Source organism: Pongo abelii, chromosome 6, assembly GCF_028885655.2.
Source record: "Pongo abelii isolate AG06213 chromosome 6, NHGRI_mPonAbe1-v2.0_pri, whole genome shotgun sequence".
Classification (NCBI taxonomy): Eukaryota; Metazoa; Chordata; class Mammalia; order Primates; family Hominidae; genus Pongo; species Pongo abelii.
In genome coordinates this window covers 26,432,037-26,459,715 of record NC_071991.2, presented here as the reverse complement: position 1 = coordinate 26,459,715, position 27,679 = coordinate 26,432,037, and the positions used below count along the sequence as shown (strand labels likewise).

The 27,679-nt window shown below is 43.1% G+C and overlaps 1 protein-coding gene, 2 long non-coding RNA genes and 1 pseudogene across 6 annotated transcripts; 2 read left to right on the top strand and 2 right to left on the bottom strand.

Annotated features, from left to right (window-relative positions):
* Positions 1–6,545: 6,545 nt before the first annotated feature.
* On the bottom strand, positions 6,546–9,177 carry LOC100432627 (selenide, water dikinase 1-like). Its single transcript, XM_054560527.2, has one exon. The coding sequence runs from the start codon at positions 8,480–8,482 to the stop codon at positions 7,700–7,702; it is 783 nt and encodes a 260-aa protein (XP_054416502.1). The 5' UTR covers positions 8,483–9,177; the 3' UTR covers positions 6,546–7,699.
* Positions 9,178–16,366: 7,189 nt separating this feature from the next.
* Positions 16,367–17,738, top strand: LOC100432253 (elongation factor 1-delta-like; annotated as a pseudogene).
* Positions 17,739–20,187: 2,449 nt separating this feature from the next.
* On the bottom strand, positions 20,188–23,745 carry LOC129060637 (uncharacterized). Its single transcript, XR_008527483.1, has 2 exons — positions 23,208–23,745; positions 20,188–21,941 (listed from the first exon to the last, which is right to left on the bottom strand). It is a non-coding gene; the product is annotated as an uncharacterized LOC129060637 (long non-coding RNA).
* On the top strand, positions 23,507–27,220 carry LOC129060636 (uncharacterized). Of its 4 annotated transcripts, XR_008527482.1 has the most exons (4): positions 23,507–23,727; positions 25,273–26,188; positions 26,607–26,837; positions 26,957–27,220. It is a non-coding gene; the product is annotated as an uncharacterized LOC129060636 (long non-coding RNA). The 4 variants fall into 4 exon arrangements; XR_008527481.1 differs by having other exon boundaries at positions 26,607–27,220; XR_010140696.1 differs by lacking the exon at positions 23,507–23,727 and having other exon boundaries at positions 23,737–26,188.
* Positions 27,221–27,679: the final 459 nt, after the last annotated feature.

Below are 27,679 nucleotides of genomic sequence, written 5' to 3'. Positions count from 1 at the left end.
TGAAGAGACAGTGATAGCGAAAGGGAACTTGGGCTTGGGGTCGGAGGGTCTGATTTTAGGTCTGGAGTCAATCTCTGAAAGGCTGTGTGAGATTGGCACTGTCTACAACCTCTCTTCTGCATCTGCAAAATGAGAAAGGTGAGGCTTGATGAGCCCTGAGGTCCCTTTCACTCTTTAAAAAAATTTTTTTTTGAATTTCCATAGGTTTCGAGGAACGGGTGGTATTCAGTTACATGAGTAAGTTTTATGTGTTTGTTTGTTTGTTTGTTTGTTTGTTTTTATGAGACGGAGTCTTGCTCTGTCACCCAGGCTGGAGTACACTGGCACAATCTCTGCTCACTGCAACCTCTGCCTCCCGGGTTCAAGCGATTCTCCTGCCTCAGCCTCCTGAGTAGCTGAGATTACAGGTGCAAGCCGCCTCACTAGGCTAATTTTTGTATTTTTAGAAGAGACGGGGTTTCACCATGTTGGTCAGGCTGGTCTCGAACTGCTGACCTCGTGATCTGCCCGCCTTGGCCTCCCAAAGTGTTGGGATTACAGGCGTGAGCCACCGTGCCTAGCTGAGTAAATTTGTTTGTGGTGATTTGTGAGATTTTGGTGCACCCATCACCCGAGCAGTGTATACTTAACCCAATTTGTAGTCTTTTATCTCTCACCTCCTTCCCAACGCTCCTCTCTGAGTCTCCACCATCGATTGTGTCGTTTTTATGCCTTTGCATCCTCATAACTTAGCTCCAACTTATGAGTGAGAACATACAATGTTTGGTTTTCCATTCCTGAGTTACTTCACTTAGAATAATAATCTTCAATCCTATCTAGGCTGCTGTGAATTATATTAATTCATTCCTTTTTATAGCTGAGTAGTATTCCATCATATATATACTACGGTTTATTTGCTCGTTGACTGATGGGCATTTAGGTTTGTTTCACATTTTTGCAATTGCAAATCGTTCTGCTATAAACATGCATGTGCAAGTATCTTTTTTGTATAATAACTTTTTTTGCTCCGGGTAGACACCCAATAGTGAGATTGTTGGATCAAATGGTAGTTGTACTTTTAGTTCTTTAAGGAATCTCCACACTCTTTCATAGTGGTTGTGCTAGTTTACATTCCCACCAGCAGTGTAGAAGTGTTCCCTTTTCACTGCATCCGCACAAACTTTGATTATTTTTTGATTATTTGATTATGGCAATTCTTGCGGGAGTAAGGTGGTATCACATTGTAGTTTGGATTTGCATTTCCCTGATTATTAGTGATGTTGAGCATTTTTTCATATGTTTGCTGGCCATTTTTATATCTTCTTTTGAGAATTGTCTTTTCGTGTTTTTAGCACACTTTTCGATATTAGTTCATTATAGATTCTGGATCTTAGTCCTTTGTCAGATGTATAAATTTTGAAAATTTCCTCCCACTCTGTGGGGTTTTGCTTATAGTTTTAGGTCTTAGATCTTAGATTTAAGTCTTAGATGCATCTTGAGTTGATTTTTACATAAGATGAGAGATGAAGATCCAGTTTTATTCTTCTACATGTGGCTTGCAGGATTGTTTTTTCTAGTTCTGTGAAGAATGATGATGGTATTTTGATGGAATTGTGTTGAATTTGTAGATTGCTTTTGGCAGTATGGTCATTTTCACTATATTGATTCTACCCATCCATGAGCATGGGATGTGTTTCCATTTGCTTGTGTCGTGTATAATTTCTTTCAGTAGTGTTTTGTAGTTTTCCTTGTAGAGGTCTTTCACCTCCGTGGTTAGGTATATTCCTAAGTATTTTGTATCTTTGTGCAGCTGTTATAAAAGGGGTTGAGTTCTTAATTTGGTTTTCAGCTTGGTTGCTGTTGGTATATAGCAGAGCTACTGATTTGTGCACATTGATTTTGTATTCTGAAGCTTTGCTGAATTTATCAGTTTTAGGAGCTTTTTGGAGGAGTCTTTAGTGCTTTCTAGGTATACAATTATCTCATCAGGAAAAAAATACAGTTTGAGCTCCTCTTTACCAATTTGGATGCTCTATTTCTTTCTCTTGTTTGATTGCTTTTGGTAGGACTTTCAGTACTATGTTGAATGAAAATGGTGAGAGTGGACATTTTTGTCTTGTTCCAGTTCTCAGAGAAAAATGCTTTCAACTTTTCGCCATTCACTATTATGTTGGCAGTAGATTTGTCATAGATGGCTTTTATTTCATTAAAATAGATCTCTGGTATGCCGATTTTGCTGAGGGTTTTAATCATAAAGGGATCCTGGAATTTTGTCAAATGCTTTATCTGCATCTATTGAGATAATCGTGATTTTTTTGTTTTAATTCTGTTTATGTGGTGTATCACATTTATTGACTCCACATGTTAAACCATCCATGAATCTTTGGTATAAAACCTACTTGATTATGGTGGATTTTTTTTTAATATGTTGTTTGATTCAGTTAGCTAGTATTTTGTTAAGAACTTTTGCATCTGTAGGCTGGGCCTTGTGGCTCACACCTGTAATTCCCACACTTTGGGAGGCTGAGGTGGGCAGACCACTTGAGGTCAGGAGTTTGAGACCAGCATGGCTCACATGGTGAAACCCCATCTCTTCTAATACAGATAGAGAGAGAGAGAGATATATATATATATATATATATTTTTTTTTTTTTTTTCTGCAGTTCTTGGTTAGAATGTTCTGTAAGTATCTGTTAAGCCCATTTGTTCTAGGGTATAGTTTAAGTCCATTGTTTCTTTGTTGACTTGCTGTCTTGATGAATTGTCTGGTGCTGTCAGTGGAGTATTAAAGTTTTCCACTATTGTGTTGCTGTCTATCTCTTTTCTTAGGTCTAGTAGTAATTGTTTTATAAATTTGGTAGCTCCAGTGTTAGGTGCATATATATTTAAGATTGTGACATTTTTCTGTTGGACAAGGCCTTTTATTGTGATATAATGTCCCTCTTTGTCTTCTTTAACTGCTATTGCTTTAAAGTTTGCTTTGTCTGATATAAAAATAGCTACTCCTATTTACTTTTGGTGTCTATTTGCATGGAATGTTTTTTTCCACTCCATTACCTTAAGTTTATGTGAATCCTTATGTTAGATGAGTCTCTTGAAGGCAGCAGATAATTGGTTGGTGAATTCTTATCAATTCTTCAATTCTGTATCTTTTAAGTGGAGCATTCAGGCCATTTACTTTCAATGTTAGTATTGAGATGTAAGGTACTATTTTATTCATTGTGCTATTTGTGGCCTGTATACTGTTTTTTTAAATTGTATTTTTGTTTTATAGGTCCTGTGAGATTTATGCTTTAAAGAAGTTCTGTTTTGATGTGTTTCAAAGATGTGTATCAATATTTTGAGCTCTTTTTAGTAGTTGTTTTAGTGCTGGCTTGGTAGTGGCAAATGCTCTCAGCATTTGTTTGTCTGAAAGAGACAGTATCTTTTCTTCATTTATGAAGCTTAGTTTCACTGGATAAAAAATTCTTGGCTAATAATTGTTTAATTTAAAGAGACTAAAGATAATGTCCCAATCTTTTCTAGCTTGTAGGGTTTCTGCTGAGAAATCTGCTCTTAATCTGATAGGTTTTTCTTTCCAAAGTTTTAGACTTCTCTTTCTCCTCAGAAACACCAATTATTCTTAGGTTTGCTCACTTAAAATAATTCCAAACTTCTTGGACGCTTTGTTCATTTTTTCTCATTCTTTTTTTCTTTTTTGTTGGGTTGGGTTAATCCAAAAACCTCGTCTTCGAGCTCTGAACTTCTTTCTTCTGCTTGCTTGATTCTATTGCTGAGACTTTCCAGAACATTTTGCATTTCTCTAAGTGTGTACTTCATTTTCTGAAGTTGTAATTGTTTTTCATTTATGCTATCTATTTCACTGAAGATTTCTCCCCTTATTTCCTGTATTTTTTTTTATTTTCCTAAATTGGACTTCACCTTTCTCTAGTGCCTCCTTGATTAGTTTAATAACTGACCTTCTGAATTATTTTTTCAGGTAAATCAGGGATTTTTTCTTGGTTTAGATCCATTGCCGGTGAGTGTGATTTTGGGGGATTTTTTTTTTTTTTTTTTTTGAGACAGAGTCTTGCTGTGTCACCCAGGCTGGAGTGCTGTGGTGTGATCTCTGCTCACTGCAGGCCCCACCTCCCGGGTTCACGCCATTCTCCTGTCTCAGCCTCCCGAGTAGCTGGGACTACAGACGCCCACCACCATGCCAGGCTAATTTTTTGTATTTTTAATAGAGACAGGGTTTCCCTGTGTTAGCCAGGATGGTCTCAATCTCCTGCCCAGCTCGGCCTCCCAAAGTGCTGGGATTACAGGCATGAGCCACCACACCCGGCTGGGGGGAATGTTAAGGAACTTTGTTTTGTCATATTACCAGAATTGTTTTTCTGGTTCCTTCTCATTTGGGTAGACTATGTCCGAGGAAATGTATAAGTGTCAAGGCTACTGTTCAGATTATTTTGTCCCATGGGGTATTCTCTTAATGTAGTACTCTCCTCTTTTTCCTATCAGTGTGGCTTCTTGAGAGCCAAGCTGTAATGATCGTTGTCTCTCTTCTGGACGTAGTCACTAGGCAGGTCCATCAGGCTCCAGGCTGGTACTGGGGGTTGTCTGCACAGAGTCCTATGATGTGAATTGTCTGCAGGTCTCTCAGCTGTGGATATTAGCACCTGCTTTGGTGGAGGTAGCAGGTGATGAATTGGACTCTGTTAGGGTCCTTAGTTTTGGCTGTTGAATGCACTATTTTTGTACTCATTGGCTACTTGCCAAGAGGTGGCGCTTTAAAGGGAGCATCAGCTATGGTAGTATAGGGAGAATCAGGTGGTGAGTGGGGTCCTAGGACTCCCAAGAATATATGAGATTTGTTTTCAGCTACCAGGGTGGTTAGGGAGGGAAGATCATGTGGGGACATGGGTAGGCGTGTCTGAGCTTAGCCTCTGCTTGGGCGGGGCTTGCTGCAGCTGCAGTGGGAAATGGGGGTGTGGTTCCCCGGTCAATAGAATTATGTTCCCAGAGGATTATGGCTGCCTCTGCTGTGTCATGCAGGTTGTCAGGGGTGTCGGGGAAAGGGGGAAAGCCAACAGTTACATGCCTCACCCATCTCTCATGCAACCCCAAAAGCAAGACTCATTCCCACCATGCTCCCCACCCCCAAGAGCACCGAGTGTTCTGCCAGGCAGTGAGGGAGCAGAGCTAAGAACTTGCCCCTGGCTACCAGCCTCCCAGCTGCAAAAGCAAGCAGGGCTTTTGTGCCTTGCTGCCTGTGGAGTCTGCTCACCCAATTCACACCCATTCCGAATTTCTGGCCAGGAGACTTCACGTTTGGTTAGAATTGTTAGAAAATTCAGCTGGAGGTTTCCTTCTCCCTGTGGTCCTTTCCAAGTTCCCCTGGCAGCCCTCCCCAAGGGCCCCTTTGAGGCAGGTCTAAAATGGCTTCCCAGAAGACTCAGAGAGCCCACCGGGCTTTTCCCACTTCTACCTCTGTATTTAGCTCAGCTCTCTAAATTGACTCAGCTCCAGGTAAAGTCAGATTTCTTATTCTATGTTCTAGACCTTCAGGTTCCCCAGTGAAGGTATGTGTTCAAGGGCAGACTATCCCTTTTTCCCACTTTCACATCTTGAACACTATCAATATTTTGGCTGTCTGCCAGGTCCTGAAGGAGCAGTTTGCTTCCTTCAGAGGGTCTTTGGATTCTCTCAGCTCTCCTGGTTTATTCCTGCAGTACTTCTGGAGCAAGTTAATGATGCGAGTCTCCACATACTGCTCTGAGTGGGAGCTGCAATCTAGCCCTTGCCTCCTGTTTGCTATTTTTTTCCTCCCAAAAAAAGGGGTTTTTAAATTTCTCTTTATTTCTACTAATTTAGAAAATTCAAAGCTGAAAATATTAGGTCAAAAATAAAAAGTAGCATTGGATGAGCGGGTGTTGGGCATAATGGTTAAGATTGCAACTCCGTACCAGGTGGTTCCTTATTGCATTCCAGTTTTGCCATTTATGGACTATGTGACATGAATACAGTTTCTTGATCTCTCTGTGCTTGACTCTTCAGCTCTTTACTGCCTAAATCTTAGGGTTTTGGTAAAATTAAAGCAGTTAATACAAATAAATGTGCCCAATAAGTCCCCAGCACATAGCGAGTGTACAGGAAATTTATTCACTCTTATTTATTGATTCTTTTAGATCATGATTAATGTTAAACCTAAAAACAAGGTGGCCACATCAGTGGTTTGTAATCCATGTTTCTTCTAGTCAGTCTGGGGGTATAATAGTAGTTGAATGTTTTAAATACTATCCTTTTAAAAATATATATATTAATAGTATTTTTCATTCACCAGAGTTCTGTACATTATGGGGTACAATGAGATATTTGAATATATGTATATAGTATGAAATGATTATGTCGAGTTAAATAACAACTTGCTTACCTATCATTTTTTTGTGGTGAGACACTTCAAATTTACTCTTAGTTATTCTGAAATATACAATACATTATTGTTTACTATAATCACCCTGCTGTGCAATAGAACTCAAAACCTATTTATCCTGTCTATTTGAAACTTTGTATTTTTTGATCAACCCCTCTCTGTTTCCTTCCCACCACACCCAGCCTCTGGTAAAATTATTCCACTTTGTACTTTTTTGAGGTAAACTTTATTCTTTTTGTTATACACGAGCAATTTAAAAAATTAAATATTTATTTGAATGACAAGTTTAAGTTTGGGCTGCAATGTTGGCAATGCAGGTTTTTAACACAGATCACAAAAAGCGTGCACAAAAATGTACTAGCGCAAAGGACAAAATAATGCTAAGAATTATGCTAAATAGCTGCTGATTTTAAGAAAACAAAAGGCCTGAAATCACTATACAAAATATAAAATGTATTAAACACTACCATCCACAGAACAGTCTTTATTATTGATTATATTTAAAAATTATTTGCGTAATTATATATTGAATTGTAAATGAGTATTATACATCAACCTCCATTTGGAAGGCAATTCCTTGTAGCACTATAAAACATCTAATTACGTTGCAAAAAGTATCCTTTTTTTGCTATCGGTAAAGAAAACAGTTAATGGTATTACCGTAAATGTCAGGAAGCCTCCAAAAAAAGAAATAAGATTTCTTTTTTGTCTTCAAAGTGTTTTCCAAGCAGTGAAGCACTTGCCGTGTTGAACTGAATGCACTACTGGAGAATGTTCTGGGTCCGAGACGCTCTTGAGAGAAGACTAGGCTTTTCAAATCAAAGGAATCATTCAACCCTCTTATGACTGGGATGCCGTCATGTGCCACTGACCAATGCTGTCTCTCCAGAAAACCATTCGAGACGCTTAAAAAATCAGACTTACATGATAAATATACATAAAATGAAGACAGCAACTGCTATTTGACATGACTACTGGTAATGTCTGTGCTATGTGGAAGCACCTTTAAAAAGAGCCTATGCGGCAAAAGATAAGTGTCTAAAGATTCAAAAATGAATCAACAGTATTGGATAACAATATAATTCTCAACTCAGAAGCTGCCTCAAGATTAGGTGCATCTTCAGTTAATGTGACAGGAAAAAAAGGCATGGATTTTATTTTATTAATTGTATCCACTTACAAACTGACCTAAGGTCACCCGATGTGTAGATACAACGAGATTTTTGTTGCTTATAGTCTTTAATTGAAGTGATGATAAAGGAAATAGATCTATTTAAAAACAGAACCAAACAGCTATTTCTGTTTAGATTAAGAGGTGGCCCCGGGTGTGGGATTCACATTTTGAGTGGCCACTTGTGGTGCAATCTCGATGATCAGGGGTTTGTCTATGATTCTGGCTGTGTGGTTGCCCTTCTCTACAATCCCAATAATCCATGCTTGGTGGTCTTCACCATATTTGGGGGACTTTATCTCTGCACAGAACTGAGCTGCTTGTTCACGTGGTAAACAGATCAGAAGGCCACTTGTCCTGTTGAGCCTCGCCATGTTCATCATCGCCTCCTTGTAGGCCAGCTCTACATCTTGGGTGACCACTAGTTTAATATTATTCCATTTCTTAGGAATATCCAGCCAGTGGTGCACAGCCACTGCCACCTGTGTCCCCAGCGGTTTTGTCAACACCAGCACATCCCCTGGCACTGCATCATCTGGCCTGATAAATTCAATGGGCCGGCAGACAGTGGTAGTGACTCTTCCCAGGACAATCCAGGGGTTTAGTACTGTTTGGCCGCCCATTACAGACGTTCCTGCCTCCTCAGCTGCGTCTTTAAAACCTTGGACAATCAGAGGCATCATTTTATCCATTTCCCTGTTGGTCATTTTATTACTGACTCCAAGGAGCATCAGCATATTGTCACATTTTGTGACCCCCATTGCGTAGAGGTCACTGAGAACATTGGCACATGCTATCCTGCCTGTCATGTAAGAGTTGTCTACGATTGGGTAAATGTAATCTGTGGTTTGAACCAAGGAAAGCCCACCGCGTCTCAAAGGAATGACATAAGTATCCATTCCAATGCCAAGCCTTGGCATAAAGACTCCCAGAAACTGCTCATGTTCTTGGAAGTGGTTCTCCTGTAAAGATTCCAGCAATTTTTGCAGGACATCTTGGGGCACTTTGTAGCCTGTGCCCTTCAGTTCAGTGAATCTGGTTAGCCGGAAGCTTTTGTCCAATTCGTAACTTTCCGGGTTAAAGGACTCCCGCGTAGATGTGGTTGTTGGGCCCCGCTGTCCTCACAGCTCAGCCCCTCCCCTCCCTCTGCGAGTTGGCTGGATTCTTTATGGATCCACCGGCTTGCTTTGCACCCCGAGTTAAACTTTTTTCCTATGTATATGAGATCATGTAGTATTTGTCTTTCTGTGTCAGGATTATTCCATCTAGTATGCTGTCTTCTAAATTTATCTATATTGATTCGAATGATGAAACTTACCACCTTTTAAGGCTGAATAGTATTCCATTGTGTATCTATACAACATTTATTTTAAAAAATTAAATATATTGATTGAAAAACTCATGTTATAAAAGGGCATTCCCGTCTTAAAGCACATACTAGTGTAATTCAGCATATACATATCTTATTAATTGTTAATTTGTACTGAGCATTAACCATAATACTTTTATGTGTTAATAAATTTAATTCTCACAGTAACTGAATAACATAGGTGTTATTATCCTCAGTTTGCAGAGAAAGAAACAGAGCCAATATTAAAACACAGGCAAATGTGTCTCCAGAGATAACACTCCTGAGTATAACAATAAACACCATCTTTAATCATTTGAACCCGGGAGGTGGAGGTTGCAGTGAGCCGAGATCGAGCCACTGCACTCCAGCCTGGGTGACAGAGCAAGGCTCTGTCTCAAAAAAACAAAACAAAAACCTCTTTAACCAGAAAAAAAAAATAATTATTTTTAACACTTTTAATAAAAATTTAAAAAATTGAATAATTGGGTACATTTTCATTGTTTAATGTTTTTGTGAATGTATAAAATGGTACACAAAGAATAAATAGCCAGAAAACAGTTAATATTTTTAGAGGATTCTACTATACTTAATACAATATTGAACTTTAAAAACACACACACACACACATATATACTTCTTTTCCTTTTTTTGGAGACAGAGTCTCACTTCATTGCTCTGGCTGAAGTGCAGTGGCATGATCTTAGCTCACTGCAACCTCCATCTCTCAGGTTCAACTGATTGTTCTGCCTCAGCCTGCGAAGCAGCTGAAACTACAGGCACACACTACCACACCCGGCTAACTTTTGTATTTTTAGTAGAGATGAGGTTTCACCAAGTTTGCCAGGCTAGTCTTGAACTCCTGACCTCAAGTGATCTGCCCACCTTGGCCTCCAAAAGTGCTGGGATTATAGGCATGAGCCATCACACCTAGTCATAATATAAATATTGCTTGAATGCATGAACATTTATGTAGATATTTGCTCTTAGATTAACATGACAAAAGTAATAATTAGAAAAAAACATTTGAAATGGAATAAAACTAGTGAAAACCACATCTTTTCAATGACTTGGCATAATTGACATGATTTTTGAAATGTCCAGATTACTGACAAGAAGCAAAGAGAAGATTTAGACTTTGGTCTATCATTAAGTTTTTTATTTTTGAAATCTAAAATCCTGGCTAAAGGATTTGAAGAGAGTATTCTTTAGGTGGCTTCCAAGGGTTTTCAAGACAATACAAATAATTTTCATAGGAAAATGCATACTATATACATACATTGCTCTTCTCTGATTTGCTTTAACATTAAAAGACTGAAGATTGCAAATCTAATCTCTCAATTTAGAATAAATTAACAAAGGATGTATTTTTCAGCCAAGCAAATAATTATATTGAATTAATAGGTAACAAATGCCATTAGCTGACAAAAGATAGTATGACTAGATTCAGTAAGTATGTAGCCATGTAACTAACAGTCCATTAAATTAAGGCCCTTACAGGTGCGTGTGGACATCATTTCTGTACAATGTGATGCACCTCTACCCAGCACCTTCATTTGCCTGTTTACAGAGACACCAATTTCCCCTCAGTGACTCAGGGTGAATACTAAGAATTGAGAATGCTGTGTTCAGAGGGATTACTAGGAACATATTATAAAGAAATTCTATAAATCTTACTCTGCCTCCCAAAGGCTATTAGTAAACAATTGTTTATTTACAGTGCTCAATTGAATTCATGGAAAATTTAAATATTCCTGGTAAGTCAGAGATGCTTAAATGTCAACAAAATTTCATAATACATACATGAATGAGATAAAGTCTTCTTAGTTAAGAATTTTATTTTATCAGTAAATTTAGAGAAGAATTAAAAAAAAAACAGTACTTCGGGCAAAATAACAGTGGCACATCAGTACCACCCAAACAAGTGCTTTTCATCATCATCCTTAAAGTCACAATAGCACCACGTGCTTTCCTGGGACCAGGTGGCCTGTTTCCCACTGATATAAAGTGGAGACAGCATTGAAATAGCGAAGAAGGGTGATATAAATTGGATACCTATATAAAATACAAATTTTAATAAAAAGCATTTGATACTGTAGAACTATAGATGAGACTATTAGTATGAGATCATAATATTTTTACTTCTTTTGACAGAACAACTTCACAATATTCTTTTTTTTTTTTTTTTTTTGAGATGGAGTCTTGCTCTGTCACCCAGGCTGGAGTGCAGTGGTGCGATCTCGGCTCACTGCAAGCTCCGCCTCCCAGGTTCACGCCATTCTCCTGCCTCAGCCTCCCCAGCAGCTGGGACTACAGGCGCCCGCCACCACGCCCAGCTAATTTTTTTGTATTTTTAGTAGAGACTGGGTTTCACCATGTTAGCCAGGATGGTCTCGATCTCCTGACCTCGTGATCCGCCCACCTCAGCCTCCCAAAGTGCTGGGATTACAGGCGTGAGCCACAGTGCCTGGCCCACAATATTCTTATTTCAAAAAATATTCCTTTTTCTGTGTATATTGCCTAGCTTTTGGTCAAATATTACCTGAGCTCCATAGAAATCAATAAAATAAATCTATATTTTGCCACAGCATTTTATTATTGATGAATATGCTTGTTTTGCTTAAAATACATTAGCTTTTCATGAAAAATCTACACTTTTCTTTCAGAGTTTTATTTATTGCTGAGAAGTGTCCTGCCAGAAAACTGCTATTCTCAGCTCTACTTACATTGACTAATAGTGAGTGGAAGTGATGTGTGGATAAAAAGCAAATGTGTCTTTTCTACATCTCTTTGTTAATTTATTCACAGAAGAAAGAGGAGGATGCAGATAGAAGATGAAAGAAGATATGATTACTAAAAAATCGTGAGGAAGTCTTTTTATCAAGGAAAAAAACCGTAAGGGATAATGTGAGAAGAAAATATATTATTTTGCTAAGCCTCTGAAATGTCAGTATACAATCTGCATTGCTTTAACAAATATATTATTCCTTCAGTTTTGATTCTTCAGGATATGATTCAATTCCCCAGTGAATCAAAACTACAAGGAGAATAACATTTGTTAAGGTAATAGATGTAGGGAAGACCCATTATGTTTGGCCAACATCTTTTTCACCCCCTGTTGCAGGCAATCATTATTCTACTCTCTGCTTCTATGAGTTTGAATTTTCTTTTACACTCTGCATAGAAATGAGATCTTTTTAAAAATTTTTTTCAATGCTGGCTTATTTTACTTAGCATAATGTCCTTCAGGTTCAATAAGCTTTTTGCAAATAACAAGGCTTTCTTCTTTTTAAGGGCTGAATAGCATTCCATTGTGTAAATATACCACATTTTCTTCATTCATTCAACTGTTGATGAACATTTGGGTTGATTCCACATCTTGGCTATTGTGAGTAAACCACTTTCTTCTTTCTCTTTCATTTTTTATATCTCTTTTTTATTTCTAATGCAGTGGTGTGATCTCAGTTCACTGCCACCTCCACCTCCACCTCCTGGGTTCAAGTGATTCTTCTGTCTCAGCCTCCCAAGTAGCCGGGATTACAGGCACACACCACCACACCTGGCTAATTTTTGTATTTTCAGTAGAGATGGTGTTTCACCATGTTGGCCAGGCTGGTCTTGAACTCCTGACCTTGTGAACCACCCGCCTCAGCCTCCCAAAGTGCTGGGATTACAGGCATGAGCCACCATGCCTGGCCAACTTTGTTGTTTTTAGTGATCCTCAGGTATCTTCCATTGCAGAAATTTGTATTTTATTAGTTATTATTGTGTTTTTTGGACTCATCTACATGGGATGAATCCTAAGAGATTCAGTTTAAAAAAGTTTTTTTAGGTACATTAAGGACATTATTTATCTTTTGTAACCTGTTCATGTCTATGTCTGTTACTTGCATCAGGCAATGACTCAAACAATTCTCAAAAAACAGAAGTATATTTCTCTTAAAGTTGGCTTATTAAGGGACTATGAGGTGATCCAATTCAATAAGAACCAAACTAGACCAACTAAGATTAGTCAGGACTATCAGAGAATTTTTCACCATTAATCCTGAGATAATTGTGAATCCCAAGTTTTACCCTAAGAAAAATTATTGCAATGTAGTAAAGTTGATTCTGCCTTTAAAAAGAAAGAGGAGCACAATGAGATTTCCTGTGACCAGTTGAAGTTCATGAAGTTTGTCAAAGAATTTCACATACATAGTAAATCTTCTGATAGCATTTAGTTCCAATCACAATAAATTATACTTGTCTCTGACTTCTATAATTAATCTCTTCTCTTTAAAAAGCTCTGTATTTTCTTTATAAAAATAGTGATTATTGGCTGTGCACAGTGGCTCACGCCTGTAATCCCAGCACTGTGGGAGGCCAAGGTGGGTAGATCACGAGGTCAGGAGTTTGAGACCAGCCTGACCAACATGGTGAAACCCCATCTCTACTAAAAATACAAAAATTAGCCAGGTGTGGTGGCATGCACCTGTGATCCCAGCTACTCAGGAGGCTGAGGCAGGGGAATTGCTTGAACCTGGGAGGTGGAGGTTGCAGTGAGCCGAAATCATGCCACTGCACTTCAGCCTGGTGACAGAGCAAGATTCTGTCTCAATATAATATAATTATATAATTATAACATCCTAAGTATGTATTTGTTGGGTACACTGTCATATTTTTATGTGTATGCTGTAAAATGTTTAAATCAAGCTAAGTAACAAATTCAGCCCTTCACATACTTTTGTGGCAAAAACATTTAAAATCTTTTTATACCAATTTTGAAATATACACTGTATTATTATTTATTATAGTCAATACTCTGTGCAATTAATCACTAAATCTTATTTCTCCTAAGTGAAACGTGGTACACTTCCATCAACATTTTTTCTTTCTTCAACCACTTCCTCCCCAGCCTCTGTCACATTTTTACTTATACTGAGTTACATTAGGGCTGTTAATGTAATTAAAGAAATTAAATCTTTTCATATGCAATAATGGTATGAACATAAATAATGTTAAATAACTTTATTAGAAAGTTTGACTAATTAGGCATATAAATAAATGGGCAGCACTTTTGGCCAGTAAACTAAAAATACCCATTATTTTCAAACACCAGAAAATTATTTTAAATGGAAAGGTTTTGGGCCTAATATATGTCATTGAATTTATGAAAGCACAAACCCAGGAGGTAGTATTTTCTGAGCATTGTAAGTAACAATGAAAATTATTGACTAAAGTGAATTCAAGTAATATGTAGCCAAGTAAAAATCTCATTAAAATATTTAAAAGTACTGGATGCAGCAGCTCATGCCTGTAATTCCTGCACTGTGGGAGGCCAATGCAGAAAAATTACTTGAGCGCAGAAGTTTAGACAGTGCCTCAAAAATAAAATTTGTAAATTAAGTTCTTAATCAAATGGAAGATTTAAGCTGAGATCATTTTTATTGATTCAGAACAGTGCTGGCTGGGCGCGGTGGGTCATGCCTGTAATCCCAGCACTTTGGGAGGCTGAGGTGGGTGGATCACCTGAGGTAAGGAGTTCCAGACCAGCCTGACCAACATAGAGAAATCCCATCTCTACTAAAAATACAAAATTAGCAGGGCGTAGTGGCGCACGCCTGTAATCTCAGCTACTCGGGAGGCTGAGGCAGGAGAATCGCTTGAACTTGGGAGGCAGGGGTTGTGGTGAACTGAGATCGCATCATTGCACTCCAGCCTGGGCAACAAGAGCGAAACTCTGTCTCAAAAAAAAAAAAAGAAGAAGAAGAAACAAAAGAAACGTGCTAGTGGAGAAGCATGGTGATCAAAGCCAAAAACTTGAATTTAGATCAGTAATTTTGCTAACATTGTCTTACTGATACAGAAAAACAGTATTCTGGCCATATGTAGGTATTAGTCTCTACAGTTAAGTACATTTACTTCAGATATTTGTAAAAATATAAAATCAATTTTTTAGTATTAAAAATTAAGGTATATTGGCCAGGCGTGGTGGCTGTGCCTGTAATCCCAGCACTTTGGGAGGCGAGGTGGGAGGATCACGAGGTCAGGAGATCAAGACCATCCTGGCTAACACGGTGAAACCCCATCTCTACTAAAAATACAAAAAAAAAAAAAAAAAAAAAATTAGCCATGCATGGTGGCAGGTGCCTGAAGTCCCAGCTACTTGGGAAGCTGAGGCAGGAGAATGGCATGAACCCGGGAGCCAGAGCTTGCAGTGAGCCGAGATCGTGCCACTGCACTCCAGCCTGAGTGACAGAGCGAGACTCCATCTCAAAAAAAAAAAAATTTTGGTATATTGAGGAACGAATATGTTCTAAATGATGTAACTTGAGATTTCTCATGAGATGCTATTGTCTGCCACACAAGAAAATTGTAAAATATTTTCCTCACGTATATGCTGTTGATATTTGTGCATTTTGGAAAGATATTATATATTTGGAAATCTTTAAATATGAAAATATTTTACATGCTAAAATTCTGAGAAAGTTACAAGAATCTTTAAAATCCTGAGTAGAATATAAAGAAACATATGAGAATTTTCCAGGTACAAAAGAAAGCCAAAGGAAGAATCCAGAATGTCATTAAACTAAGAAGCAAGTGCTCTTCTTAGATATGGGTGAACACACAAATAAAAAATTTCTGTGGGTTGTCCAACTTGCCATTAGACAAATGAAAAAATAACAACATAAGGGAGGAGGGATAACATTAGGAGAAATACCTAATGTAAATGAGGAGTTAATGGTGCAGCACACCAACATGGCACATGTATACATATGTAACAAATTGGCACATTGTGCACACGTACCCTAGAACTTAAAGTATAATTTAAAAAAATCACCCTAAAAATAATAAAAATCCTTGTCTACAAAAATAAAAATAACAACATAAACTAACTGCAGACACTGCAAACGTAATATCTTTCACAAGTGAGAAACAAATTACAACTTACATTACCCACAGTTACGGGACTTATGTTTAAAATGTTTAATCCAAGACAATGGGGAAAACAGAAAATATACTAATAATGTGAAAAGTACAAGAAGCTATAAGGGTGACAAGTCATATTTGGTTTTTTTTGTGCGTGTGGGGTTTTTTTTGTTTTGTTTTGTTTTTTTGTTTTTTGAGACAGAGTTTCGCTCTTGTCGCCCAGGCTGGAGTGCAATGGCACGACCTTGGCTCACCACAACCTCTGCCTCCTGGGTTCAAGCGATTCTCCTGACTCAGCCTCCCAAGTAGCTGGGATTACAGGCACCCACCACCACGCCCAGCTAATTTTGTATTTTTAGTAGAGATGGGATTTCTCCATGTTGGTCAGGCTGGTCTCCAACCCCCGACCTCAGGTGATCCACCCGCCTCGGCCTCCCAAAGTGCTGGGATTACAGGTGTGAGCCACCACACCCAGCAACAAGCCATATTTGAAAAACAGCCAGGCTTTCCTCAGGCGTCCCGCATCTGCTAATTCCTCCTTCCTGGTCACTGTGTCCTTGGCTGGCATCAGAAAAATGGCTACAAACTTCCTAGTACATGAGAAGATCTGGTTCAACAAGTTAAAATGTGACAATGCAGACAGGCGATTCTTCGAGCAGATGAACAAGCCTGTGGCCAGCACCTCTCTCCAGGAGAACGGCACCAGCATGATCCTCCATGACACTGGGAGAGCCAGAGATAATTTCCAGAAATCCCTGGCCGGAAGCTCAGGCCCCGGGGCCTCCAGCAGCCCCAGCGGAGACGAGGGTGAGCTCATCTTTCGGATCACCAGTCTGGAAGTGGAGGACCAGAGCCTGTGCAGGGTTGTGCAGGAGCTGCAGCAGGCCATCTCCAAGCTGGAGGCCCCACTGAAGGTGCTGGAGAAGAGCTTGCCTGGCCACCACAGCCCTGCAGACCCAGCACAAGTCTCCTATGCGCCAAGTGGAGCCCCCGGCCAAGAAGCCAGCCAAACCAGCAGAGGATGACGAGGAGGACGTCATTGACCTACAGGGATAGGCCCCCAAATCTGGCCATAAATTGGCCCCAAAACTGGCCATAAACAAAATCTCTGCACTACTGTGACATGTTAGTGATGGGCATGACACCCATGCTGACAGTTGTGGGTTTACTGGAATGAGGACAAGAAACATCTGGCCCACCCAGAGTGGGAAATCCACTTAAAGGAGTTCCTGAACCACAAACAATAGCATGAGAGATCTGTGCCATAAGGACATGTTCCTGCTGCAGATAACTAGCCAGAGCCCATCCCTTTGTTTCAGCCCATCGCTTTGTTTCCTGTTTTAGTTAATCTATGATCTATAGAAACAATGCTTATCACTGGCTTGCTGTCAATAAATATGTGGGCAAAACTCTGTTGGAGGCTCTCAGCTCTGAAGGCTGTGAGTCCCCTGATTTCCCACTCCACACACTATATTTCTGTGTGTGTGTCTTTAATTCCTCTAGCGCCACTGGGTTAGGGTCTCCCCGACAGAGTTGGTCTCAGCATTGACCTGTTTGGCAGTGACAATGAGGAGGAGGACAAGGAGGCAGTACTGCTGCGGGAGGAGCGGCTGTGGCAGTACACGGAGAAAAAGGCCAAGAAGCCCATGCTGGTGGCCAAGTCGTCCATCCAGCTGGACGTTAAGCCTTGGGATGATGAGACTAACATGGCCCAGCTGGAGGCCTGTATGTGCTCCATCCAGTTGGACAGGCTGGTCTGGGGGGCCTCTAAGCTGTTGCCCGTGGGCTATGGTATCCAGAAGCTGCAGGTTCAGTGTGTGGTGAAGGATGACAAGGTGGGGACGGACTTGCTGGTGGAGATCATCAAGTTTGAAGAGCACGTGTAGAGTGTTGACATTGCAGCTTTCAACAAGATCTGAAGACTGAGTGTGAGTGTGTGTGTGTGTGTGTGCCCATGCACATGTGCTTGAGGCCCTGCCATGATTAAAAACAGACCGGCAAAAAAAAAAAAAAAAAAAAGAAACAGCCAAATGTGAAGCAAACAATTGAAAATATAATCAGTCTACTTAATATACAACATATGTGTGAAACATTAAATTAGTCTGAAATGATGAGATTAGTGAACTAGAACACTAAGCAGTCATTAATTACTGTAAAGACAAAAGGAGAAAAGTTATATTAATAAAATCTAAAATATACATGTATGACAGGGAGAATGAGATGGAGTAAAACAAATCTGATTATTTTTATAGAATAAATTTTCAAAATCAAAGTCAATATTCAGAGTTGGTGACTCATAAGTTCCTAAAATTGAAAAGCAGACATAATTACTTCTCAGCCTTTTGGCTAAAATCAAGTGAAAACCAGATATAAGTGCTTGAATTCAAACATGCAATGTGCCAAAAAGAGAAAAATAACAAAATTAATTCCTTAAAATAAAAAAATAAATTACTTAAAACGGGCTGCATAACACCAAGGAGAAGAAAAACACTACAAATCTGTGAGAGGAATAAAGATAATTTACAAAAATGAAAGTGAAGTTTTCAAACCTTGTACAGAGCCAAAAATCAGAGAAATAGATGTTAAAGGAGCTGAGAGAATTATCATTAAAGTCAGAAATGCATACTTACACTGCAATATTTTTAACACAAATGGGTAAATTAAAATATTTTCCAAAAAACCCACTGGTTTGATTTTCAATAGGATTATCTTAAAAGCATACCTAATAAAAATATTTTTTATTATTATACTTTAAGTTCTAGGGTACATGTGCACAATGTGCAGGTTTGTTACATCTGTATACATGTGCCATGTTGGTGTGCTGCACCATTAACTCGTCATTTACATTAGGTATATCTCCTGATGCTATCCCTCTCCCCTGCCCCCAACCCAAAAATGTTTTTTGTATCTAAAGTTAAAGAAGAAAATGGAAAAGTACAAAAATTGATTTGGAAATTGGCATGTTCTTTCCTCAGGATTTTAGGTAACCGGCAATCTTTCACTCTCATACAACACTCTAGAGTTTAAAAAATATTTTTCTGCCTATCTTTTCTCTGATCTTTATATCCTGTGAGGCTCTGCAAAATAGGGGCTTGTGTCCCATTTTGCAATTTAAAAAGCTGAGGCTCAGACAAATGTCACACAGAAAGTTTGGGACAGAACTGGGACTAGAACCCATGACTTGCAAAGTAGTGCTCTTCTCATCCCTAAAGCAGTCATAGGGCTAGGAATACATTAAGACAACAAAAGATAGAGCACTGCTTAATACATGCAACCAAGGTGAGACCTGACCCACCCCAAAATGCTAAGGGCCCTGTGGTAGAGAATTCAAAGTGGAGGGTGATGCTTACATCTGCATATCTGAGCTCCAATACAAACGCTGCCACTCAGCTATAGAACCACACTTTCTGAGCCTCAGCCTTCTCTGCTATAAAATGGCACTACAAAAGGCATCAAAAAGCTCAGGATGAGGGCAAAACAGCATCCTGAAAGCGGGAGTGCCTGGAGAGAGTAAAGTACTCACTGACTTTTGGTTTAAGCACATGGATAATATACTGTGTTTCGTTGTGTCTTCTCCATGGTGTCTGGTTAATGACTGTAGATCCTGGGGTCCTCTGGTCAATCCTAATGCTATGTGATAGAGGCATGAATGGATATAGATGGGTGGATGGACAGGTGTGTGGATGCATGGACATGTGCTCAGAAGAGCAGAAAGAAGAAAACAGGGAGTCAAAATGAGAATGAAAAGATGATTGAAGGATCAGGATTGATGGAATACAGGCACAGTCTCCAGTCCTCTTGCCCTCACCAAGCCCTACCACCATCTGCCTTGGGTAACAGTGGCATATGCTGTATATGACATCCCTGGTCACCATGATGCTGCTGCAGAAGGTGCTGTAGATCTGAGGCTAATCATGGCTCATTAGGAATGTGCCAAGGGCCAGCAGAAAAATAACCCAACACAATGAAGCTGATGTGCACTGTCTTCTCATCTGCCATGGCTGCCTGGCCAGGCCCTAGACTATCCACCCCTGGCAGAGGGAATGCATGTCCATCCAGCAAAAATACCCAGACAGGGTCACAGGGAAAGATGAAGCTCTAAGTTTGCTGCAAATTGAGGCTTAAAGGTAAAGGAAGAGCAAGAACACTTTAGGTCTGGACCCAGTCCCTAGATGCACAAGTTCATCATGGTTGGAGGCAGAATGGTTAAGTGAAAAAGTGCACCCACCCACCCACCCACCCACCTTCACTCCTCACCCTCTTGTTTTCGCATTGGGTCAAGCAGGACTAGAATGCATATATGAATCTGAGTGAGGGAGCATGCAGAGGAAGGAGAAGGGAAGGCTTTGAAATCACACTACAGTGAAGCAGAACTAGATAAATGTACTGCCCTACACCTTCCAACCCTGCAAAGAAGCATACGCTTCTGCAGCTGGAAGAGGTTAGCATGAGGCTGACAGATTCCAGGATCCCACAGTCTGGCATTTCAAAGTCCAGAATTTTAAACTCTTCAAGGATATGTGACCATCCAGGGTTCAGGCATAATAGATGATACTGTTACTAGATGGTGACTATGTACATGGCACTGTTCATTTTTTTTTTTCTAGAGATGGAGTTTCACTCTTGTTACCCAAGCTGGAGTGCAGTGGTGTGATCTTGGCTCACTGCAACCTCCACCTCCCAGTTTCAAGCAATTCTCCTGCCTCAGCCTCCTGAGTAGCTGGGATTACAGGTGCATGCCACCACACTTGGCTAATTTTTGTATTTTCAGTAGAGACGGGGTTTCGCCATGTTGGTCAGGATGGTCTCAAACTCCGTACCTCAGGTGATCCACCTGCCTTGGCCTCACAAATTGTTGAGATTACAGGCATGAGCCACAGTGCCCTGCCCATGGCAATGTTCTAAACATGTTGCAGCTATCAACTTATTTAAGAGACCCCCTTGAGGCAGGTGCTACTGTCCTTACTTTATAGAGGAAACCGAGCACAGAGAAGTAACTTGCCTACAGTCACAGAAATGGAAATAGCAGAGAAGCTGAGATGTGAACACAGAGTCTGTGTATCTAGCCACAGTGCAAACCTGCTTAACTGCAGCATGAGGTTATGAGTCCAGGCTCTGATGGTGAGGCAGGTTACCTGGGTTTGGATCTTGGCTCCTCTACTGTGGGGCAACATGGTCTTGATCAAGTTCCCTTCCTTTGTTTCAGTTTCCTCCTCTGTAAGATGGACATAATAATAGTATCTCCTAGGATTGGAACTGTCTTCAGGCTTAGACTTTCTGGGTTTCTCTGTTTTCTTCACACTCTGTGCACCATCCAGACCTACTTTAATAAGCTTCTACCCATCCCCCTCCAGGGCTCTGGTGAACTAATATTTTCAGGGTATAAACTGATAACAACTTCCTCAATTTCTATGGGGCCTAATCCAGGAAGATGCCATCATCAGATGGCGCCTGAGCCTGCCTCGCGAATGTGCATGTGCCAGTCTCAGGGCACCAGTGAGCCGCGGCTCGCATCACAGTGAACACCACCTTTGCCTGGCGACTAGTCCCTGTGGCTTGGCAGAAAAGGAGTCCTCTGTGGAGGTGCGTCAGCGATGGACTCTAGTCTGTCCCCTTCTCTGGGGGATCCACGGGATAGTCCCATGATCCTAGGAGAGGGCAGCGGCGAGCCAGCCTGAAGAAACCTGAAGCAGAGCCCCAGGGATACACCGCAAAATCCCTAAGGATGGGGTCCCTCACCTTCACCTGCAAAAAAAGGTGCAGACTGATAACACAGAAGGGGCTTCCAACTCCATCCTCACATTCGCTTCATTACACAATCTGTCCACACCATGGCCCGGTGCCCAGGTGAGAGGACTCCAAAGTGCCGGGAACAGTTGGAAACAGTCGGAGTGCAAACTGCAGCCTTTCCGGCCAGCTCCTGATTTGGAGTTTCATTCCCAGAGCCCCTTGAATCCACCTCGAATTCGGTTCCCAGCCGAGTAGGTGCTTCATGTCATGAGGTGGGCACTCTTTCATCTTCTGGGGATTTCATTCCTGGGCGGAGAGTGTGAGCAGCAGTAAGGTCAGATGGGGGTGAGGATACAGTCTGGTGAAATGTGGTTTGGGTCCCGCATCTTCACCTGCAAAAATGGTGCAGACAGATGACACAAGAGGTGCTTCCAACTCCACCCCCGCCTTCCCTTCATTGCACAAGCTGTCCACGCCATGACCCGGCGCCCAGGTGGGAGGACTCCAAAGTGCGGGGAACAGTTGGAGCGCAAACCCGGGCCATTCTGGCCAGCTCACGATTTGGGCTTTCATTCCCCGAGCCACATGAAAGTGGGATAGATTGATGCTGGGTAAGATGTGGCCTCCACACTGGCATCCTCTTATGCTGACTTCCATGTTCCTCATGGGCCTAGGGTTTCCTGGGTCTGGCTCAAAGTCTTCCACAGTAAACGTTTCCCAGTTCAGGGAGGACGACCCTCATGGGGATCCATTGCATGAGTGTTTCCTTCTAAACACTGTCATGTTTTAATGACTGGGCAGCTATGATACTTTTGGAGCCATAAATTCCCGTTATACCCACCAATAAGGAAACTCTTGTTCTCCCACTTCTATTGGGGGGCTGCATGACTCCTGTAGGATGAGAAGTAGGCAGCCGTGTCTGGCTTTTGACTGGTAATCTAGGCCCTGTTTCATTTCATCCGCACGTCCTTTCTAATTGTGAAGAAGGTCTTTCATTGGGCTGTTGCTGGGTGGGACAGCCTCTGTATACGGTATTTGGCTGCCACAGATTTCAGGAAGCAACAGGGACTTGGAGTAGGCTGGCTGCACTCTAGGTTGTGAATAGTGGTCTCCTTATGGGGCCTGGGGTTGTTTGCACTTTGAGGAGGCTCTCAGGTTTTCTGGCAGGAATCCTTGAACGGGAGGCTTGGGCTCCAGCACAAGCCCTCTTGTCCTCCCAGGCTAGCCTTGATTTTCCTTAGCTTTCATGGGGGGTTCCACAATTCCCCTCAACAGCACTCCTGGACACCCTTTTCAGGATTGCAATCGCCCCATATGGCCTCTGAGACACTCTCTCAACCTCATCTGCCCCCATGGGATGCCAGTTCCAGGTGTGAGACCTCTGCTCCACTTTGGACTTGCCTTTGTCGTGGTTCCTGCCTTTTCCAGATAGGTGCTGAGAAGCAGAAGCCCCTTGAAGGCCCAGGATGAAGGGAGGCAGTGAGCTCAAGGGCCTGGCATTCTTCTGCTGACACCCTACTCTGGGATCTCAGGTATGATTCCATCACCCGGATACCCCTCAACATCTCACCAGACTGTATACCCATCCTTCTGGGACCTGATTCCTGCACACAGCCTGTTTGGGGAAAGGAGTCAGAAGAACAGTTTCCAGCGCCCACCTTACAGTCTCGAAATGCCTCCTCCTCCAGCGGGATGAACCACGGAGATGCCCCAAAGAGGGTGTACGGTCGAGACTTTTAGGGTCCCACAGTGGGTTGTCTCAGGCAGCCTTTTTCTTTAGATCAGACCGGCTATGCCCGTACTATTTTCCCCTGCTTAGGCAGGCTGACATCCCTGACAGCTGGGCGCCCGAGCCTGCCTCGCGAATGCACATACGCCAGTCGCGGGGCACCAGGCACAAGTGGTGAGCTGCGGCTGTCGTCACAGTGAACGCCACCGTTGCCTGGCCACGGGTCCCTGCGGCTTGGCGAACCAGTAGACCTCTGTGGACGTGCGTCGCCGTTGGACTCTCACCCGTCTTCTCTGAGAGATCCACGGGATAGTCCCGTGATCCTAGAATTGGGCAGGGCCGACCCAGGGTGAAGAAACCTCAAGCGGACTCCCAGGGATGCAGATCGAAATCCCTAAGGATCCCAGGGGACCCGCAGGATGTGTCAGGCATGCCTAGGCCGTGTGGGGGTGAGTCTATTTGATAGTTGTCCCCCGGTGATTTCTAGGTAAACCCTGCCTGTGTTTCCCGGGGCTAGTCTCTCCCCGAAGGGACTTCCTGGTGGAGCAGAACCGGGTTGCCTCAGAATGTGCTGGGTTGTGTATTTCTGTGGGAGTGTTGCGAGTGTTTGATGTCTGTGTGTGTGTATGTCTGTGTGTGTGTTTCTGTGTGTGCCTGGAAGTGGGGTTGGTTAAAGGATCTGGCTTGCGCACTGGAGCGCTTGTTCTTTCGAGTAGGTCAATCTTCTTGTGCGCCTCTCTGTGTGCCTCCGCTTTGGCTGTGGGGCTTCGTGTTTCTTCTTTTCCCCGTGGTTCCTGAAACCGTGGTGAAGTGGGGAGCTGACTTTTCTCTGCAAAGGAGCCACTCTTCTAGAAATAAGAGAAGCATACCACACCTGAGAAAAGACACTTCCCAGGTACTCATTGTCCTGAGGCCAACCCTGGGTCAGACCATAGGAGTCCTGTTTGCAGGGCTCCTTGAATCCAATCAAATTCGGTTCCCAGCAGAGAAAGAGCTTCAGGTCTTAAGGCGGGCGCTCCTTCATCGTCTTGATATTTCATTTCGGGTGGGAGCATGTGAGGCTCAATAATACGGGTAGGATATAGTCTGGTGAGGTATGGATGGGGTCCTGAACCTTCATCTTCAGAAGAGAAGCAGACAGATGGCACAGGAGCTGCTTCCAACTCCATCTCCACATTATCTTCATTGCACAACCTGTCCACAACATAGCCCTGTTGCAAATAAGGAGGACCCCAAAGTGCCAGGAACCGTTGGAGCCCAAACTGTGGCCTTTCTGGCCAGCTCCTCCCTTGGACCTTCACTCCTGGAGCCACATAGCAGGAGGATGAATGACTGATGCTACCTGGGCTTTTGATTCCACTCCAGCCTTCTCTTTTCCTGACTTCCATGCTCCTCATGGGCCTACAGTTTCCTGGGTCTGGCTCAAAGTCTTCCACAGTAAACATTTCCCACTTCACAGAGGACGACCCTTATGGGGATGCATTGCATGAATGTTTCCTTCTAAACACTGTCAGGTTTTAAGGACTGGGCAGCTGTGATAGTTTTGGAACCGTGGATTCCCGTTATATCCGCCAACAAGGAAACTTGTGCTCTCCCTTTTCCATTGGAGGGCTGCATGATTCCTATAGGATGAGAAGTAGCCAGCCGTATCTGGCTTTTACTTGGTAATGGAGGCTCTGTTTTATTTCATATGCATGTCCTTTTACATTGTGGACAGGGTCTTTCAATGGGCTGTTGCTGGGTAGGCCTTCCTCTTCTCAGGGATCTTCTTGGCAGCCATAGTTTTCAGGGATCAAAAGGGACGGCGGTTCGGCTGGCTGCAGGCCAGGTTGTGGGTAGTGATCTAGTTGTGGGGGCTGGGTTGGTTTGCACTTTGCAGGAGGCTCTTGGTTCCACAGGCAGCAATCTCTCAACGTGGGTTGGACTCCAGCATGGGCCCTCCCGTGCTCCCAGGTGAGCCTTGATTTTCATTTGCTTTCATGGACGGTCCACAGTGCCCCTCATCAGCACTCCTGGATACACTTATCAGGCTTGCAATCGCCCCCAGACGGCTTCTGAGACACTCTCTCGACCTCATTTACCCCCGTGGGATGCCAGTTCCAGGCCTGAGACCTCTGCTCCACCTTGGACTTGCCTTGGACGTGGTTCCTGCCCTTCCCAGACAGCCGTGCCGAGAAGCAGGGGTCCCTGGGAGGCCCAGGATGAAGGGAGGCAGTAAGCTTAAGGGCCTGGCAATTTTCTGCTGACACCCTCCTCTGGCGTTTTAGCTAAAATTTCATCTCTCAGAGACCTCTCAACCACTCACCAGACTGTATCCCCAGCCCCATGGGACCCAACTCCTGCACACAGCGTCTTTCGGGAACTGAATCAGAAGAGCAGTTTCCAGCGCCCACCTCACAGTCTCAAAGCGCCTCCTCCTCCAGCAGGATCGACCACCGAGACGCCCCAAAGAGGCTGTAGGGTCGAGACTTTAAGGGTCCCTCAGTGTTTGTCGCAGGCAGTCTTTTCCCCGAGACCAGGCCGGCTCTGTGTACCATTTTCCTCTGCTTAGGCAGGCTGACAGCCCTGACAGCCAGGTGCCCCAGCCTGCCTCGCGAATGCGCATGCGCCAGTCACAGGACACCTGGCGGAAGCGGTGAGCCCTGGCTCGCATGGCCGCGAACGCCACTGTTGCCTGGTGACGAGTCCCTGCGGCTTGGCGGAGCAGGAGACCTCTGTGAACATGCGTCGGTGTTGGACTCACGCCTGTCTTCACTGGGGAATCCATCAGATAGTCCCGAGTTCCTAGAAGTGGTCAGTGCCGACCCAGCCTGAAGAAACGTCAAGCGGAGCCCCGGGGATGCAGCACGAAATCACTAAGGATTTCAAAGGATTCGCAGGTTGCTTCAGGACTGCCTAGACGGTGTGGGGGTGAGTCTCTTTGAAAGTTTCCCTTCTCTGATTTCTAGGTACGGCCTGCCTGTGTTCCCCGGGGCTGCTCTCTGCCGGGAGGGTCTTTTTGGTGGAACAGAACCGCGCAGCCTCAGCAGCCGCTGGACTGTGTGTTTCTTTGGGACTGTTGCGAGTGTTGGATGTCTGCGTGTGAGTGTGTGTGTGTTTCTGAGTGTGCGTGTAATTGGGGTCTGGTGAAAGGATGTTTCTCACCCACTGGAGCGCTTGTTTGAGTCAGCTGACCTTCTGGTGCGCCTCTCTTTGTGGCTCCGCTTGGGTGGCGGGGCTGCGTGTTTTTCGTTTTCCTCGTGGTTCCTGAAACCACGGTGAAGTGGGGGGCTGGCTGACACCCACAGGAGTTCAAATCAAATTTTCCTCAAAGGAACCTCTCTTCTAGAAATCAGAGGAGCAAACCACTCACAAGAACAGACACCTCCCAGGACATCCTTTTCCTGAGGCCAACACTGGGCCAAATCAAAGGAGTCCTGTCCGCAGGGCCCCTTGAATCCACTTTGAATTATGTTCCCAGCAGAGAAGGAACTTCAAGGTGGTGAGGCAGGCACTCCTCCATCGTCTTGGGATTTCATTCCGGGTCGGAGAGTGTGAGCAGCAATAAGGACGGATACAGGTGAGGATACAATCTGGTGTATCTGACTGGATGAGATCCCGAACTTTCACCTTCAGGAGAGGTGCAGACATGTTATAAAAGGTGCTTCCAACTCCATGCCCGCATTCCCTTCATTGTAGAAGCTGTCCACATCATCTCCCGCTTCAGAAAAAGGAGGACTCCGACATGCAGTGAACTGTTGGAGCACAAACTGTGGCCTTTCTGGCCGGCTCCCCCCTTGGACTTTCATTCCTGGAGCCACATGGCAGTGTGATGGATGACTGATGCTGCCTGGGCATTGGCTTCCCCTCTGGCCTTCTCTTTTCCTGATTTCATGCTCCTCATGGGCCGAGGGTTTCCTGGGTCTTGCTCAAGGTCTTCCACAGTAAATGTTTCCCATTTCACAGAGGACAACCCTCATGGGGGTCCATTGCATGAGTGTTTTCTTCTAAACACTGTCACATTTTAATGATTGGGCAGCTGTGATACTTTTGGAACCATGGATTCCCATTATTTCCGCTAACAAGGAAACTTGTTCTCTCTATTCCATTGGAGTGCTGCATGATTCCTATAGGATGAGAAGTAGCCAGGCATTTCTGGATTTTGCCTGGTAATCTAGGCTGTGTTTCATTTCACCTGCACGTCCTTTTTCATTGAGAAAAGGGTCTTTCATTGGGCCGTGGCTGAGTGGGACTTCCTGTCGTCACGGATCTTCTTGGCTGCCAGGATTTCAGTGATCAAAAAAGACTGCTTTTCGGCTGGCTGCAGGCCAGGTTGTGGGTAGTGATCTCATTGTGGGGGCTGGGGTGGTTTGCACTTGGCAGGAGGCTCTTCGGTCCACTGGCAGCAATCCTTCAACGTGG

Bases quoted from the DNA above. Each gene is read 5' to 3' on its own strand.
- LOC100432627 (XM_054560527.2), bottom strand. From the start codon at position 8,482: ATGCCAAGGCTTGGCATTGGAATGGATACTTATGTCATTCCTTTGAGA.